General features: G+C 42.4%; 1 protein-coding gene and 1 long non-coding RNA gene across 13 annotated transcripts in view; both read right to left on the bottom strand.

The window, feature by feature from the left end:
• XYLT1 (xylosyltransferase 1) overlaps nucleotides 1-3,720 on the bottom strand; it is a 178,841-nt gene extending 175,121 nt beyond the window's left edge. For 2 of the 4 annotated variants that reach the window (XM_059861518.1, XM_059861520.1), the window contains exon 1: nucleotides 3,452-3,720. In XM_059861518.1, coding sequence (XP_059717501.1) covers nucleotides 3,452-3,673 — 222 coding nt within the window. In that variant the 5' untranslated portion in view covers nucleotides 3,674-3,720. The remainder of the gene's footprint in view (nucleotides 1-3,451) is intronic. The other 2 variants (XM_059861517.1, XM_059861519.1) reach the window with 2 other exon arrangements.
• Nucleotides 3,721-4,661: 941 nt separating this feature from the next.
• LOC132335222 (uncharacterized) overlaps nucleotides 4,662-18,045 on the bottom strand; it is a 170,841-nt gene continuing 157,457 nt past the window's right edge. For 5 of the 9 annotated variants that reach the window (XR_009488616.1, XR_009488615.1, XR_009488618.1 and 2 more), the window contains 4 exons: nucleotides 8,785-11,692; nucleotides 6,076-8,135; nucleotides 4,927-5,073; nucleotides 4,662-4,829 (listed from right to left, as the gene is read on the bottom strand). This is a non-coding gene — a long non-coding RNA (uncharacterized LOC132335222). The remainder of the gene's footprint in view (nucleotides 4,830-4,926; nucleotides 5,074-6,075; nucleotides 8,136-8,784; nucleotides 11,693-18,045) is intronic. The other 4 variants (XR_009488622.1, XR_009488623.1, XR_009488617.1 and 1 more) reach the window with 4 other exon arrangements.

Here is an 18,045-nt window from a genome sequence, read left to right as displayed (position 1 = left end):
ATGCTCTGCTGTCACATCCCTCTCATCCTCAGCAGCCCCAAAGCAGAGATCTGCATCCCATTTTCCTGCCTTTGGGCTCCCAACACACACCATCCACAAGCCCCTTCCACCATTGCTAGCAGGCTGCACTAAGGAAACCCAAGACTGAGCAGCATGCTCACAGGATTTTCACAAAAAGCCCCTACACACTTTTCAAAGATAAAGACCCTTCCATAAAAATCAACCCATTCTCAGAAGGGAGCTTAATTCTTCTATGCTTCTGACACTCGAGTTGTGCCTCATGAATAAAGCTTGTGCAAGGAGTGCAGCTGCCAGAAGGGTTGCAAGCACATACTGAAATCAGTGCTAACAATAAAGCTGATACTTCTAAAGAAGTAGCTATAAGCTGGTTTAATTAAATATGGAACAACTGCAGGAAACTGCTTATGACTAATGAAAGCTCCAGGTGTAGCTGGTCAGGGGATCTAGCACAGTAAGAGTTTTCAGTTGCAAAATTGCTCAATTCAAAATTGTTTCTTCCTGCCAAGTTGGCAATTCCCATTCAATTACATGCAGGTACAGTGGCAAACCTTTTACTACAGTACAATGTTATTTTATCTACCAAATGATAGTGCTTATTGCACATATCTGACAGCACTTAATAAAAATCTAAATATATTTTAAACACTTGGTTTAAAGGATTATGTTTCTTTTCCCACAGACACAAATAACCAAATCCTCACATTACTTATGACTAACTCAGTAAAGTAAAATAGGGACCCCCATTTCAGTCTTTTACACAGGAATGAGACAAATTAAAAACAAGATAAATAAAAGCACTCTAGCCTCATTTGGCAACTTTCAGACATAGGTTTGAAAAGCACTGTCTTCTGCAAAGTATCCAAAATCTGGTTTGCATAATTATTTAGTATAAAGGCTCAGATAAGAGTAGTTAACAGGGCAAGTGAAAAAAGTACAGAAACCATGATCAAGTACTACATTACAGATGAACATTTAGCAGCCTTTCAAAAATATACTCCTCAAAATGCATTAAAACTTACCATTCCACTCACAGACCAAAGACATATTGAAATTAATACCATTTTTGGTTAAAATGCAAGACTGAGAAATCTTTGAAAAATCCTTGGAGGGCCCCTCAGATGTGCTTAACCCAAGACATGTGGATATAATGGAACCACTGTATTCACACCAGTCAGCTTCTCCAACTGTTGCAAAACAATTTGACATACACAAACTATGGGAAACTCAGACTGAGAAGGATACTAACTTTGCTTGGATATTACATAAATTGCATTCTAATGTGCAAACAACACAAAAGGAAAAAAATCTTCCTTTGCATAGATGATACACAGTTCCATTTCTCAGAGATTTTCCCCATGAACTGAGTCAGAAATCAAGACTGGTAACATAGGCAAGAGCAGTAACTTTACCTACCAATTTAACACAGGGGCCAAGTTTAAGGCAGAAGGCTGCACAAAGACAATTTCCCTGTCACTTTTCCACCAAGCACACATTGCCTGCAATAAATGGATACTTAAGTGTGAGGTTCTGTATTCTGGCAAAGTAACTTTAAGGATGGTAGCCCCTTCCCAGCGTTCAAGCTAAGCAAAACCACAAGCACCATAAAGTCATCTTGAAGAAGCCTTGCTAAATCATCTCCAGACAAAGTGTTGTTAAGCACCCTGCCACTTGCTTTGAGCATTGTTGCCCTTTATTTTTTTAATATCAAAGTCAGACATTGTGGCACAGCCCAGTGTGATCCATACCAGTCATTTAGATAACGAGGGGAAAATAGGTGCACTCAGCATGTGTTTTAAAACGTTTTCTATTCAGAACCCCAGTGCTCCATCTTTAGGTCTTTGATCAAAACTGTATGCAAAAGGCATGATTCATAACTGCCAGCATCAAAACACTCATATTGAGTGTCTGCATGTGGCCAGCACGGAAACAATGAGCTCTCAGCCCGAACCCAGCACTCGTTCCAGCACATCCAGGGCAAACTGGACACCGTGCCAGGACATTTGTAGGACAACTGCTTAGAGTGCATGTTCCAACATAGCCCTGAGCCCACAGAAGAGGATCATTTCCTAGAAAGTCTGGGGAGCTGGGAAGCGGGGCTGAAGCTCCAGGTGCAGCCTGCCCTCTCCCGGCCCCCTGCCTGCCCAGGTAACAGCGTCTGCCAACCTTGGGAACCCACAGTGGAGAGATCAGGAAGGAAAAGCTGGAGAAGACTGAGAGATGAAAGCATAAAAGACTTGATGGACATGAAAAGAGGCAGAGGGCAAGGTGATGGAGGAAAAACAGTAGACCCTAAATAGCTACATTTCTGAACACAGCAAATACCAAGATAAGATTATGTGTAGAAACAAAAACTGAATTCAGTAAACTAGAATTTTAGTTTTCACATCTAGAAAGCAGAGCAGGATCTGCACTCAGTGGATGGGCACGTACTACAAGTTGTCCCAAACATTGGTGATGGAGTACTCGTGCGCGGGGTGCTCAGCTCTTTGCAGCCTTTTCAGGCCAAACCACTCACTGTAATTTACAAGGGTAAGTCACCTCCGAGCCCCAAGTTCTTGCTTTCTCTCTCGAGGATGTAAACAAAAATACAGAAACTGACAAAACTAAGCATGCACTTCCAAAGGCATCACGAACTTAATGCAAGCCTACTACTGAAAGAATAAAATGAAAACCAAAGGAAGCTTCTCCTGAGCTGGAGAATACTAATACTAGTGTTACATCTCTGAGGTTTGCAAGAACACTGTTAATTTGCTTTTTCACATGCCTAATAGAAAACTTAAAAATAGAAAATTCAAAAATAGAAAATTCAAAAATAGAAAACTCAACTGGCAATAGAGCCAGATTTGCAACCCCTTCTGGTTTCAGGCCTGAGTCATTTGAATGAAAAGCGGAGAGTTTGCAAAAGAATGAGATAAAATACAAGGTCCTCATCCTGTGTGGGCACAGTTTCAGTGTCCCCGAATTGTCAGCGGTTAATAAAATGATTGCATTACATTTCACTGCCCGTCACCTCCCGGGCCTGTTCGAGCTGTGCAGTAAAGAACAGCGCCCGTGCGCTTTACCGGGTGGAAAAAGCGAAGTAGCACTAAAACAAACCCCCAGGACGGTGTGGGGCAGGCGGCTCTCCCGCGAAGTTCGGGGATGCTGGGATGCCCGCGGCAGGCAGCGCGGGGAACGGGACGAGCGATGCCTCTCTCGGGGAAGGGAGAGGATCGCACGGATGCATTTTCTGCCTCTGCACCGCGGCCCCCCGGGCGCTCCCGCCGCACCGGGGCAGGACCGGCCCCGCACCGCGGCACCTGCGGGAGGCGCCCACGCGGGGTGCGGGAACGCGAGCCCCGGGGCGACTTCCCCAACTTCCCCGCGCCGCAGTCCCGGCAGAAGTGCCGCCAGACGCCGTGAGACACCGCCGCTCCCGCTCCCCGCCTACCAGCGCCTTGCCGTGCGGGGCGGCGGGTCCGCGCCGCTGCGGCTGCCCCCGCTGCTCTCCGCCGCGGTCTCGCTTCTCGCGGCCGCCGCGCTGCTCCTCGCCGGCGTCGAGGGAGGAGAAATTCCAGACGAGGAGGGTCTGCAGGAGCAGCACGGTGAGCGCCGCCACCAGCGCCGAGCGGGAGCGCCGCGCCAGCCGCCGGGCGCACGGAGCCGCCACCATCTTCGCTGCTGCTGCCGCCGCCGCGCTCCCGAGAGCCGCCGCATCCGCCGCGGCACCGAGTTTTCAGCCGGGCAGAGCCAGACGTCAGCAGGAGGAGGGCGGAGGTGGGGAAGGAGGGAGGGGGGGAAGGAGGAGGAGGTGTTCGCGGCGCGTGGGGATGGGGGAAGCCGGCGGGGAGCCCTGGCGGCGCGGCAGCCCGCGGCCGGGCCGGCCCGGGGCCAGGGGTGGGGTTGGCGGAGGAAGAGGAAGGAGGAGGAGGAGGAGGAGGGTGGGCTGGAGGCGGAGGAGGAGCGGTGCGGGGGCTCGGCGGGCCCCGGCGCTGCGTGAGGGGAAGGGGCCGGGGCGGGGCGGTGGCGGCTCCCGGCGGGCGGGCGGAGGGGAGGGGGCGGCCGGCGGCGGGCGGGCGGTGACTGCCATCTTCTGAGGGAGCGCGGCCTCACGCCGCGCCGGGCCGCGGCACCTGGCGGGCGGCAGCCCCCGCCTGCCGACCGGTCACCGGCGAAAAGGGCACGGATTCCCCAAGGCTAAGGTGATGTTTAAGGTTTTTTGGGGTTTTTTTTCTGAAGCAAAAAGGTCCCTGGCATCATCTCACCTCAGCGGATTGAGAGCGAGAGCAAGGTGCAACACCTCCTCAGCCCGGTGAGGTCTGCAGGCACAAGGCGACTGCAACTGAATGCCCAGCGCCTCAAAAAGTGAACGCAACGGACGAGTTCAGTTGTCTTTTTCTCCCATACTGATATTGGCTTTCTAATCTGAGAGATCTCATTATCTGATGATAGGACTGAAGTAGGGAGGGTTTTTTTAATCTGCTTCTTTTTCTAAGCCTAATTCCACTTTACAAACCAAATCCAAAGGTAAAAAATATTATCTCCTGGTAAGAACGGTTGCTTTTTAAAATGACGGCCAGGTAGGATTTGCACAGACCAGTGGGATTTTGTTTCCATTGGAAGTGCTTTAGTTTCTGATATGAAGAAAATTAAACAAGTAATAAGATTCAGGAGCATCCTTTATTAAGGGAATTTTCCTAATGATCCAGTGACGTTACAAATAAAATTTTACAGGAGGTATTTTTCGTTGCAACATTTCACAAGCAGATGAAGCCCGTGTCAGTTTCAAGGAGTGCCACTCTCTGAGCATCGCTGTCTGCAAGGCATCTCTAAAACAGAGAGGTCAAAATACATCATTAGTAACTTCCAGGAAAGTCAGCCCAGAAAGGCTCCTCCTGTGTGACAGCAGAGCATTGTCTGGCTGACCTTCCATTCATGCAGTGGAACCGTGTCCCATTTTTGCCAGCTGGGGTGATGGCAGAGAGCCCGTGATAACAAATTTTGACAGTGTCAGGTTTCTACACCAGTTGCACGTGCATCAGATTTGTTGGTCCCGCAGTACAGTGAAGTGAGCTGTTAGAACAAAGAAATGAGAAAGGCTCAAAGTGTTCCTGAATATTCTGAAAGGTTCTGCACAGCTTGGGAAGATGATAGATAATTTTTTCCTGAGCTATCAAGTAATTGGGCATTGTAAACACAGTCAAGCAAATTTGCTGACAAATGTAAGATAAAAGCATCTTCTATTTGAGATGAAATGCTTTTCTCTTAAAAAGGAAGTTATGGTCCTAGTAAATGATTGCTCCCTGCAGCCTCCTATTGGGCTTGTAGATGGCAGGAGGTGCTCATGGTGCCAGAAAAGAAACAGACTCTGAACAGGCCAAATGACCAAGGGCTCTCAAGAACCTCAGGACCTGATTCCAATCCTGCATGCCTCATTGGGAAAGAGGAGACTCAATCCCATGGATACCCTAAAATGGCTAAAAGCCCTAACAGCGACATCCAAGGCAGGCAGTACTTCAGCACAGGGCAACACTGCTTTCTATAAAAGGAGCACAGCAGTAATTGTGATGAACTTGTGATCCATGGTTCTTAAAATTTTTATGACCTATTGGAAAATTTCCTCCAGATTTTATGGGGTAACATATATGCTGGAAAATGTCTCTGGGTGTTCCTAATCTCTGATAGGGCAGTGAGGAACAGCAGTGCATGCTCAGTCTCACACATGTCCTACTGAAAGCCCTTCTGCATAGAAGATTTGTATCCAAACCACAATAATTTATAGGCCATAAAGATCGGTGTAAAATCAGCCCTGTGTATGGGTGGGAGTCCCAGCATGAGACATTTCTGCACTGACAGAAAAAGCAGAGCAGAGAGAGGAGCAGACTCCTCCTCCTTCAACATCCTCCTTTCCCCATATTTAGAGACATGTAAAATCTGGAAAGGACATTGTAGTAGGTATGGCATTCATTTTTGAAACTGTGGTATAATCAATGATCACTAACTGTTCAAAACATCCTTCTTCTGAGCTAAGGAAAACAGCCAAATAGAAGGAAGAGAATAAAACAAATAACTTACTTTTTTCTTGTGTTGATTCAGACTAAAAAGAGGAAAGGGCAAGGTGGAGCACCTTGAGAATATGAAGGTGGAAAAAAAAATCACAAAAACTGAAGAAATGAACTGTACCAATACAAAAAACAAAATAAAATCATAAATTGAATAAAACTGTTAAATTAATTTTCTTATTATAACATTTATGAATAATGGCAGCTTGATTGATCTGTGTTGCATCAGAAGATATTTAATCAGGTTACAGAGAAGACACTTCAGAGAGTTACTACTCTGAAAATTCCCCATGTTAGGTGAGAATTAGTATCTAGCACAAAGTAAATGAGAGAAAAACCAGATTTGAGTCTTATATAAGTATTATGTTGGTTGCATGTAACCATCAAAGAGATGGTGTTTTAAGCACAGGTAACAACTATGACTGGGCTAATTTGCTTTAAAATCCCAAGACATAATTGATTTAAATACTTTTTTGCCACTGCACAGGTATGTAAATTCAGTGTGGGTGTGTTTGAGAAGTGGAGGGTATCAGTCTTGCCTACTTAAAATGATGTAATAAAGGAACCATACTCAGTTCCATTTTAGTCTGATCTACTTTGCTAGATTTGCCTATCCTGTTATAAAAAAATTGTTTCCTCCTCCTAACAGTGTAAATACAGTCTAAAATTGCATCAAGTAACCAGACTTTGTACAAAGAAATAAGTGAAGTTGGGAGCAGTGTTAATAAGCAATATCCTTTGCTCTACTTTGCAGAGCTTATGGTCCATCTGGTGAACAAACACTGCAGGCTTATCTGAACTCCAACTCACAGCCTGACTCATAGGCGGCTTCGAAGCACATTCTGTAATCACTGGAAGACTAAGTTATTTCAGAGTGAAGATTAGCATTTTCTTAAAAACAGTCAAGTCCTTACCACACCAAAATTTAGATTTTGGATATGTGTTATAAGATGAAGGGGAAAAAGGTGAGTGAACTGATTTGTCTAAGAATGGGTATCTCTAATATACTCAGTCTTAAAATCTGTGAATACAGAACAAATAGCAAATTTGTGTATATTCCTATGATATCAAAAAAATCACAGCATCTAAGGAACATGCCTTAGGAATAGAAAAGGTTGGAAATAGGCCATGAGAGTGTTTAATGAGTAATCTGCAGTAGCAATGTCTTCTGAAGACTGGGCTTCTTTCCTGAAGTGACAAAGTGTTACTTTTTTTTTTCCTTCCATCACTACCAGAACAACACAAGACTCCTAATTCCTTTAGTGCATGTGGAGGACATAGACCTTTTCCCTGGGAGTCTGGCAGTCTTACTAGTCTAAGCATCAAATCTGAAAGAGAAAAACAGGGTAAGGAATTACTCTTTAAAAATTTCACTATCTGAGACTACAGGTCACTGCCTGCTCTGCAACAAGTTCCCAAAACATTGCTTTTTGGTTTTAAACACTGTTATATTGCTAGACTTGAAAGGTAGAGGAAGTGTATTTTGATTTTTTTGGAACCACAGAACCACCATTAACTTAATGTTCTGCAATTCAGTCATTCTATGGTTTACATGTATGTTCTTCACCACTCCGGTATCCTGTACCATGGATACACACTCTTTCATATTTTCTTTTCATAAACAAAACCAAGATTCTTTGCCAGGTGCTCATTTTACATCAGGCTACTCTCCAAGTGGGTTATAAAATTCAGGTTCTCTCTTATGTGCATGGGCAGAACTACATTCAAAGGGGATGTGACCACTGCATGCAAGAAATGCCTTCCATTCTGGTGGTTATGTAAAACTTGAGATTCCAGAAAACCTTTCTTAATCCACTCTGGTTTCATTTTGCCACATCACAAATGCAAACTCTGGTGTCAATGAATATGCAAAAGCCAAATTTTTGACACCAATGTTTCATTGTGGTAACACTGTCTATAAATTATCAAGAGAACATACTGTGCCAGGATTCAGAGACAATAAGAGCAGGTTCTATGTTCTGTTTATATGAAATACCTGGTACGGATGTGGAGTGTATATTACACCTTCCTTCTGAGAGATAAATTTAGTTCAGGACCTTGGCATATGCTCCACTGCAGGAAGTGAAGGAAAATGGAAGAATTATTCCCTTCACCATCACAGTAAAGCATCCCTTTTTCTTTATAATCTCTTGCATATAAAACCTTTTACTATCAGTGAGGGGAAATGGCTGTAGATGTACTTTATATACAGCCCTCCATGTTGTGACAGCTTTTTCTTTCAGCCAGTGGTCGAGGATAATCACGGAAGGATTACCCATCTGTTCTTGCCATGTGGCATTCTGTCTCAGTGAGGAGATACTGCAGTTCACAGCTTCCTGCAGTTCTTTTTTTTCTGATGTTCTCTCATTAACTAAAAATTGTTTTATTATCCATCTGAGTTGCTAAGTTGGAAAGTCTGGAAGAATCATGAAGGTGACCTACTTTGGATTATCTAAATTAGAGCTAACCACTGCCTGTTGCAAATATCATTTTGTTTAGATGCAGAAGGTTTCTTTGGCTGGGGCTTTCATTCTAGGTTTTGCTTTTTTTCTGTCCACTTGATGGAAAAAGACAAGTGGTGCACAAAGGAGGGTAATCAAAGGAGAAGAGATGGAATAAAGACACTTTTTCACTGAGTGACTTTGTAGGTTGTGTTTACATGATTAGCCAGTTTTTCAGAACACCCAACAGTTTTTAGACTACATTTACTATGATGATATACCTGTGCAGAGAATATGTAGAGATTTATCCCAGTAATCACCTGGAACGTGTTCCATGTGTCTAAACTTCTACTGAGATATCACTATCACCTGCTGCAGGAAGAATAACTAGAAAGGAAACAAGGTTTTAAAGAGACTTCAATAGTTTTTCATTTTTCCTAACAGTGGAAAATATAGTATTTTAAAGACAAAGTTTTATTCTTAACCTCCTGATATAAATTCATCTGTATGAAAGTTTGCTCTGAAAACATATCTGATTAAATAGTGTGACTGTTCTTGATTTAATATAAGCTTTTCATTGTTCATGATGGTATATCAAACCCAGCATTGGCAGCCTCAACAGATCATTTGCTACCACCAATGCACTCATGTCCCTTGTGCACACTGGGCAGTCCCACAGAGCAGAACGTGTCAGGTGGGGCTGGGACTCTCTGCCAGTGTGTGACAGGAACATTTGCCTGAGCTTCTGCATAAAGTCTCCAAACCCTTGGACAAAGCTTCCCAGGGCAGGGAGAGGGGAGTGCATTTGTGCCATTTTCTCTGGGAGAGGGGAACTGAACAGGTAGCCTGATTTCCTGCTGCAGTTTCTAACAGCTGATTTGGCAAAAGAGTGTTTCAGCTTCCCTCTGACACCAGTCTGCCAACACCATGGGCTATGTGGGATATTAGAGAGCAAAGACAACTACACAAATTTAAGCAAACAAACTTGATAACTATCATTATCTTTCTGTATTTAGAAAGTCATTAGCAAAAGCAGGTGTGAAAACCTGTTTGGCTGTAATTTGGATGCTACAAGAAAAGGAAGTTTTCAGACAAGGTATTTGATGTGCCTTAAAAGAAATACAGGGTTTTTTGTTTGTTTTTTTTTTTTTAAGAGTAAGGCATTAGTCCATGTGTGGCAAAGATGACTGTGTCATATATTTTATTTTCTGAGCTGGAAGGGACCCACAAGGATCATCAAGTCCAGCTCTTAAGTGAATGGTCCATACAGAGATCCAACCCACAACCTTGGCACTATTAGCACCATGCTCCAACCAAGTGAGCTAATCCCAGTGTTGGTCTGTATGGTTTGGGCTTCATAATGATTTCTGCTTTGATGAACTTGAGGGCTGGGAGGAAAAAGAGCTGGTAAACCTATCTGTCCACATCAGCAACCTCACACAAAACACACCAGCTCCCTGCAATTTGCAGAGCTGTGCTGCTGACCATGCCTGAGCAAAGGCTACTGCACAGTGCTGGCTCACACACACTTGTAATCAGTGGTTTGTGTGCTGGTGTGTCAGCCTGCAGCTGCACAAATCAGGTGTGCATGGACATGGCCCACTTACACCACAGTACAGCACATACTGTTGTAACTACTTTGAAGGAGAGGGCATGGTTTGGTGCCCACCATTGCAGCTCCATCAGTTTTTAAAATTCTCACATAGAAGCACTGTGGATGTGCTGACTCTTCAGTGAGGGCTGCTGGAGGCAGAGACTTGTTTGCTCTGTGGTCTCACTGAGGGAGATACTAAATTCTGCTGCTTCTACTGCATTCAGGTCTGCCAAAAAGTGTTGATTCCTTCTCAAAAAGTTATATACAGGCAGATCTCACATTGCTATTACCTTCTTAACCTTGATCCTCCAGATTTACACAACTGTTGATGAGACTATAGCTGATCCTGTACAACACTGAAACTTCTCAAATGGCCACATTCTTGCCTGGAAACTGAACCAACAAATTTGGTAGCTCATTCTGCTAGATGAGCTCCTCTGAAACAGATTCTTACCTCAGACTTAGATTTACCTGAGCACAGATGAAAAAAGCAAAGAAGATCTGTATAATTTATTTTTAAGCCCCATGTAGAGAAGAAAAAGGCATATTATGCATTTCATGCATTATTCTGTACTTTGTGCTGTATATAATTGGCAGAGCTTTTCAGTGAAAAAACTATCTGGCCAAATTCTCAGAGCCTCATGCTCTGCAAAAATCTGTCTTAAGTTAATCTATATTAGGAGTAATATTCAAGTTGACTGTACTCATATGAAAAATGTATTTAAAAAGGTCTAGAAGATACAATCTGCTATTTCTTGCCCGACTTTGTTCCCTGCTGTTGTTGGTCTCTCACGGGATTTCTTGCAGAGTGGTTAAGTGATCTGTGCTGAGGATTCAAAAGCAAAGATAATAGGAGTTCTATTCATGGGTTAAACACTTAGCTGCTTTAATACAAGATGTGTAGGAACAGCCCCTAATGACATTCAAATCTTGTTATTGCTGTGCTTCAGTATAGGATATACTCGGGTTTGTGGCTGCAAGAAGCAATTGCCAGAGATGACTGTAAATCCTGAACAGCAAATAAATCCCAGCACATGGAAAAGATGCCTGATTTTGCTCTTACAACAGGGCATCTTTGGACTTCACTGTGCTGGCTCCTGACTTACAGCAATGCAAGTGACCCAGAGCAGTCAGTGGCTGGTACCATACCTACCCTGGGGTCTGGCTGCAGGGGCACCAGCATGGGCAGCTTCGCATTGGCCTAACATTTCTAACCCTTCTTTTGCAAAACACTGCTGCCTGTTCTTAGGGTCTTGGCCATTCCCCTAAAAGCAGCATTGTGACAAGCTCTGAGCATTCAGTAGCTTTGAATCACATGTCCAGCTTACTTTTCTTACATCCTCCAAGGCTTGATAGTACTTGTCACCATTCCCTGGTGGAGATAATTCTACTGAAAACATTTACGGGAACACTCCTACAGTTCCTCAAGCAAATTCATCTGACATAGCTCAGACTATCCACTTATAAATTTTAAACTTACCCAGCTGGCTCTCTTCAGGTCAGAAGCCTGTTAGGCAGCACTCTCACAAACTGCTCTCCTTTAGAGCAGCAAAGACTATTTGAGAATGGTGATCTTGTCCTCTGACACAGCTGGACTGGAAATGAAGTGGAAATGAGTGAAAAGAGCAACCCGTCCCCAAGTTTCTAAGTGATTGTGCAAAAGGGCTAAAAACCCACTTAGTCTTACTATGGGGAAATGAAAATGAGCTCTCTGAACATGGAGAAACACTTCTGGCTCTGCTGTTATTTGTCTCACATTGCCATTTGCTTCCTCCTCCAGACTAAACTGCAAAATATTGCAGTTGACCAAGCACAAGTGTCACAGGAACAATTAAAAATCTTGTGGAGGAGAAAGTGCTGTATCCTTTAACACCCCTTGCTAAAAGGCAGTGAGCAAACCATCCAAGTCCTTCAACCCAGCATGGGGTAACATTGGAAATGGTAAATTCTGTGTCACAACCTATCTGTGCTGTGTCAGAAGGGGAAAAAGAGATAAATGAAAATATGTATTATGTATCTCAGGACAACATTCGTAGATATGCTCATGGCCTTTAAATATACAAAAGGCTGCTGCAAAGAGAAAAGAAATTAATTGCTCTGAGTTCAATTACAACAAGAAAATGTTTAGAAAGACATTAATAAAACTTTCTAGACACTGTTAGGATCATTTAGGGAAGTTGTGAGGTCTCCAAAAACAGTTTAGATGAATAAGCTGTTGGAATGGCTTCAGTGCTTCTGATTTTCCCCCAGGTCAAAATGAGTTTTCAGGATCCCTTCCATCCCAACATGGTACAATACTACAGAACTTGCTAGCAGGTGAAGCAAAGGGGCAGGAGCCTGCCAGTTCCACATGGAAACACAGATGAATGTGATGTTTCCTATCTGCAAATCAGGATGCTAGAAAAATAAACATAGTATTAATATATTGTATTATTTCATTGAAAGAATCTAGAGAAACAACTGCAGTAAGAAGATCCAATCATGGCTTAAGAAATGTCTGCAAAGAGCAGAAACAGGAGGCCTGAATTCAGTGTTTGTGGAAGGCTGGCAGCTCCCACCAGGCTGCATTTCCCACCCCAGCAGGCAGTGCCTGTGAGCTCCAGCAGAGCCCTGTGTGGGCTGCTCCTCTGAGCCCCTCATTCAGAGGTAATTCAGCTTTTAATTGTCTGAGCTCAGCCCTCTGGCTGGCAGCAGTTATTCTGCATGGTGATCCCTGGCTCTCTCTTGCATGTTGCATGCACTGCAACTGTGTGGCCGAGATTGCTCCTCTCCTTCAGAATCATGGTGAGCACAGCCATGACAGCAAACAGCTAAATGTGGCTTTTGGCCGCCAAATTTCACTTTCATTGCTGTCAGAACATCACTTTTCATGGCTGGGCTATAATTTTTAGGCTTGTAAAACCTCAATTGTCATGTTTGGATTTTCTTTAACACTTACTATAAATGCACAAATTTGATTTGTGTAGAATGGAATGACTCTCAGTGGCTCAGGGATTTGGCAAAAAGCTTCATACATTTCATCAAAACTCTGTTTGGCCTAGAGAGGTGTTACAATTCTAGATAAAAAATGTGCTTTTTTAATACAGAAGTAATTTGTAATAGAATGTTCCGAAATAATTCTGTATTAAAGATGAACTGAAACAAAAGCAACATGATCTTTTCCTCTCCACCATGGGAATTAATTCAGATTGAGAAAATGGAATCGGGAGAGTCTGATTTGACACATTTTGCAAAATCCATGGTGGGTGAGTGCAGGGGAAGGAAGCCATTCCATCACCTTGAGCAGGAGGCCAAGTGGGCACATACAGCTCCTTGCAGTAATCCTTGGAACTGTCTAGGAGCCTTAGGTAGTGTTAGGGAGCAACAACATTTGTGTAAATCATAATTAGTAACAAAGCAAATTACAGTAAAAGCTCTTTGGTAAACAGAAAGAGGAAGCCTGCTGAAACTTGCTTCCTTTTAGTAGGACAGTTTGGATTATTTATAGGCATCTTAACATTTGGAAAACCTAGGAAGAATCTTATAATGCCATGTTTCTAAAACAAAAGATAAAGTTTTACCCTTTTTGGGTCATATAACTTGGATCTATATTTACACTTGGTTGAAGCTTTCGACTAAGCAAATACATATGTATGAAGTCTTATTTTTACACTTAATTTTGGTGTTTTGGTAAATGCAAATGATGGAAGAAGTTGACATGAATAAATTGGCACCAGCTTAGAAGTCACCTCATTGCAAAGCGAGAGACATTTGGGACTGTTCCTCACCTTGCTACAGGGGAAGCTTCTGGTGTTAAGTCAGCCAGTCACATGTTATCTATCAGGAATGTTTTCAACTCTAGGCTGAGGAACTACAAGCTCTTGAAGGAGCCAAGAAACAAATGCAATACTTGAGCATGTTTACTGTAAAATGAAGGGCTATTTTATCTCAATCAAATAAACCAACAAGTGAACTGCAAATCTGATACTGAAATAAATCCAATTTACTCTTGTGTAATTGCTTATTTGATTCTCAACTATGACATGAAGTTAGAAAACAAATTGATATTCTGTCACTTCTGTTTCAGTAAACTTAACTCAAACAAGTTGCCCTTTAGGTGCATCTTGGATGGAACAGTACTTTATCTTCATCCCAAGGAAATCAGTGTATTAAATTTGTTTGAAAAATTATTATCCAAACCATGACTCCTGTTCAGACAGTGTTTGAACTGCATACTAAAAAGGCCAAATTTCCCCCGAGAGCCAGCACAAGCACAGAGAAGATAAGTACTGTAGAATATCCTCCCTCTGCAAGAAAATGTACCAGCAGCAAAGACACAACAGAACCACAAACTCAGTAGGCGCAGAAACTGCAGAAATCTTGTGAGCACGGGCATCTTCCTCTTTCCTCGTGGTCAAAATACAATCCTGCTGTGACTCAGCATTTAAAGACTAAGCTATATAGACCCTATACTGTCTCAGCCATGATCAGAATACTAAATCCAGCACCACGTCCACAGTGGTGAAGGTAATAAACTGAAAGGCATCAAAACCAAAGGAGTGATGAAAGGGTAAGGGGTAGGAGGAACACCCTTTCTGCTGAGAAGTTCTAGGGGCTGAAAATGTTTGTTAAAAGAAAAGAGAATCAAGAGTCACACCAAAAAAAACAAGGCTAGGTTGTTTAGCACAGCAGAGGTCAGAAAATGGGCTGGCTGACTCTGCAGCTGGGCACCGCGTGGGAAGGCTGGGATCAAAACCACTGATAGAACACCTCACCCTGGGCCTGCAGGGAATAATCTTCAGCATCTCTAGTTTAAAGGTCAAATCAAGGCAGGTTTAGGGAAAAAAATTCACTTTAAATGGTCCAAGGCATAACTAATGTCTGTGCAAGCTGAGAGAAGATTACAAAAATGGTCCCTGTGATTTTTTTAATATTTTTTTAATTTATAAATGTAGGGAAAAGGTTGTTTTGGACAAATTATCATTTTTAGTGGTATGTTCTACTTTAATTATAAAGAATTTCAGATTATTTCATATGCTTAAAGCTACACTATTAAAATTAGTGTTACACAAACAAATATTATTTAATTAATGAGGCAGGACAAGTTAAGACATGGCACTAAGTGCCAATAGGGGTGGGTGAGCAGTTTGTAGGAACCAGGAACAGTAACAGACTTTCCAGAGCAATACAATTCCACCCATTCAAAAATTCTATTAATGTATATTTACACTCTGCATACAATAACCATAACTACTGCTAAAATATTTAGATTTTATGTAATATATACTAGTTCCTCTGCTGTGGTACCCTTGGCCCTTCGATAATAAATAACATTCATTTTTTAGTCTTGTCAAGACATGTCTCTAGGAGACTCTGTGGATAACATCCAGACAACCCTTCTTATATCTTCCTTGAATAAGAAGGTTGCCATACTCTTTGCTGACTAATTTCATTCAGATTTCATTGTGATTCTATGTTTTCTGGTTTACTCGGTGTATTCTGGCACATACTTGCCTCTAAATAAATGACATGTAGAGTGATCTTGTTTTGTAGGATCTTTGTCAAAATCAAAGATATTAGATCTTGTAAAAATAAGGTCTCTAAGACTGGGTAAACTCAGATTTTTCAACAAATCCTCAGTTCCAAACCATCATCCCTTTCTCTGGTTGGGAGTTTTCTACAGACAAACTACATCACCTTTTCAATTTGCTCTTCAAAGTTACTTTAAAAATTGATGTTTCACTGCTAGAATTTGTGCTTTACAACTGATTACCCACATTATGGTTGTCCTACGGAAAACATCCCATGGGAGAGCCTAGAGACTCACAAAGAAGTTTCAAGACCTATGTATGAGCACCTTCAAAGCAGAAGCAAAAATCCATTTACATTTGCACATGTAGCTGTTTTAATTAGAACCATGGATTTATCTGTATAAGTAAGCACAGGGCAGAATTACTTTCAAAAGAAATCAGTGACTTTAAGAACTTTTTTCCCCCACTTCATCCCACTGTAAGTAACACTAAGTGTTGATTATTTTAATAATAAGGAAAAAGGAAGAAAGAACAAACCCCAAGGAAGATTTAAGTGATCTGCAATGTGCAATGAAGTGTAGATCTGTGAGTGAAAGGCCCTGGAGGGGCCCTTCATGCTGGGAGAAGCTGATGTTGCTGTGTCACAGTCACAGGGTCCGTGCTGCTCTGAGAGCCCTCCCCAGGACGTGCCCAGCAGAGGTCCCTGGGTGCAAATCAGCTCTTGTCTCCTGCCCAGACAATCCCCTGTCACCAGGGTTTTCCATGCTATAAGGACCTTCCTTGGGAGCTGAAGGTTACAGCTGGGACAGAGAGAAAAGAGGTGGCACAGAGAGATGTGCTGGAGGGACAAACTGAGGGGGATTTGGATTAGACCATTCAGAAGCTGGGGTGAATTTGGTGAAAAAAAACCAATTTTTGGGTGTTTATTATTCTGGTTAGAACTCAACCAAAAAATCTAATGTTAGCATAACACCAGAAGAGAACAACCTCTTCAGTCCCAGCACGTAGTTATGTTTTCCTGCTTTTTCAAAATTGTGGAATAAATACCTGTCCTGATTTACATGTAATGCAGTGTATTAAATTTTTAATGTTTATTCTGAGCTCAGTACAGCTCTTTCATCCCCACTACCATTATGTTAATGATGTAGTGAAATAACATTGATTTTAAAACTCTCATTTTCTGCCTTATTAAAAAAATCCCAAACAGATGTAAAGCCTAAAATACGATTTTTACCCCAAAAGCAGAATATTGTTGGCCTGCCCTACAGCATCTGGATTAGGAACAAAGATGAAGTCACAAACCTTAGTATAAGGGACTCCCTTGAAATGGGAGTGGAAAGGTAATACACAACCCAGAAACAACAAAATACCTGAAGGAAGAAATGCAATAAAAATTGGGTAAAATTATCCCTTGAGTAATGCTGGATGAAATCCAAACTAAAATCACTGAACAGTGAACTTATTCCAATTTATGCCACAGTAACATCAAAATACTTCCTTCTCCTCTATAAACATCCTTTAATTCTTTCTGGAAAATGGAAGAGTACCACATGTGACAAGTGTTCCTAAGCAGCATGCTGAGCACCAAATGTGAACTATAATTCATAATTCATGCTCAATTAATCATAATGTATAAGGAATGGCTCTGTTAATGCTTCTGCTAACTACCTAACCTATTTTGAGATATGCAGGCAGAATTTCAGCTCCTGTGACTTGCTGTTGTGAGTGATAGACTATGGATACCCCAGCAGCTGTCAAAGTCACCACCCTTCCCTCAATGAAGAGAAAAGCAATTCTCAGTATTGCAGGAAGCTAAGAAAAGCAATGAAAAGCAGAAATGAAAGCATGTGAGGGTGGAGAACGCTATCTTTTCTCATGTAAATCCCACTGAAAAGCAGCCTATGTAATCCAAGCCTTGCATCAAACTAAGATTTGGAACAACCTCAATTTAGCAAATGAGCAATTTCCAAGTGATACAACTGAAAGAGGAGAGGTACGGTGTCTCCAGATATTGTCCTGGAGTTATTTTTAGATGGCAGCCAGGCAGCAAATCCTGATTTAGGGGAAGAAGCTTTACCTTCACACACTACTATTTTCGTTAATCAGCAGGAGGAGTTAAAAATGGACTGGCTCTTTGCTCTGCTCCATTCACATTCTGACAGAGGAAACTGACTGGAATCAGTAAAGCCCCACTCACAGTTGATGGACCTGGCATCAGCCTTTTTGCCCCAGAATCTGTGGATATTAGAAAGCTGGACTTAGTGGTCCACCATTTCTGAGCTGCATAAGCTGGCAAGAATAGTGGTAACTTGATGAATCCTTGAAACCCTCTGGCCTAATCTGTGTTGTGCAGCCCACAGGTACATGGTGATATTCTAGAATGCCCGCAGCATGTTCAGGCAAGTGCCTATGTTAGAAAACACATATAAAACTATAAT

The sequence above is a fragment of the Haemorhous mexicanus genome, chromosome 17, assembly GCF_027477595.1.
Source record: "Haemorhous mexicanus isolate bHaeMex1 chromosome 17, bHaeMex1.pri, whole genome shotgun sequence".
NCBI lineage: Eukaryota > Metazoa > Chordata > Aves > Passeriformes > Fringillidae > Haemorhous > Haemorhous mexicanus.
Note: the sequence above shows the minus strand (reverse complement) of the source record. Positions and strands in the feature narration are given on the sequence as shown.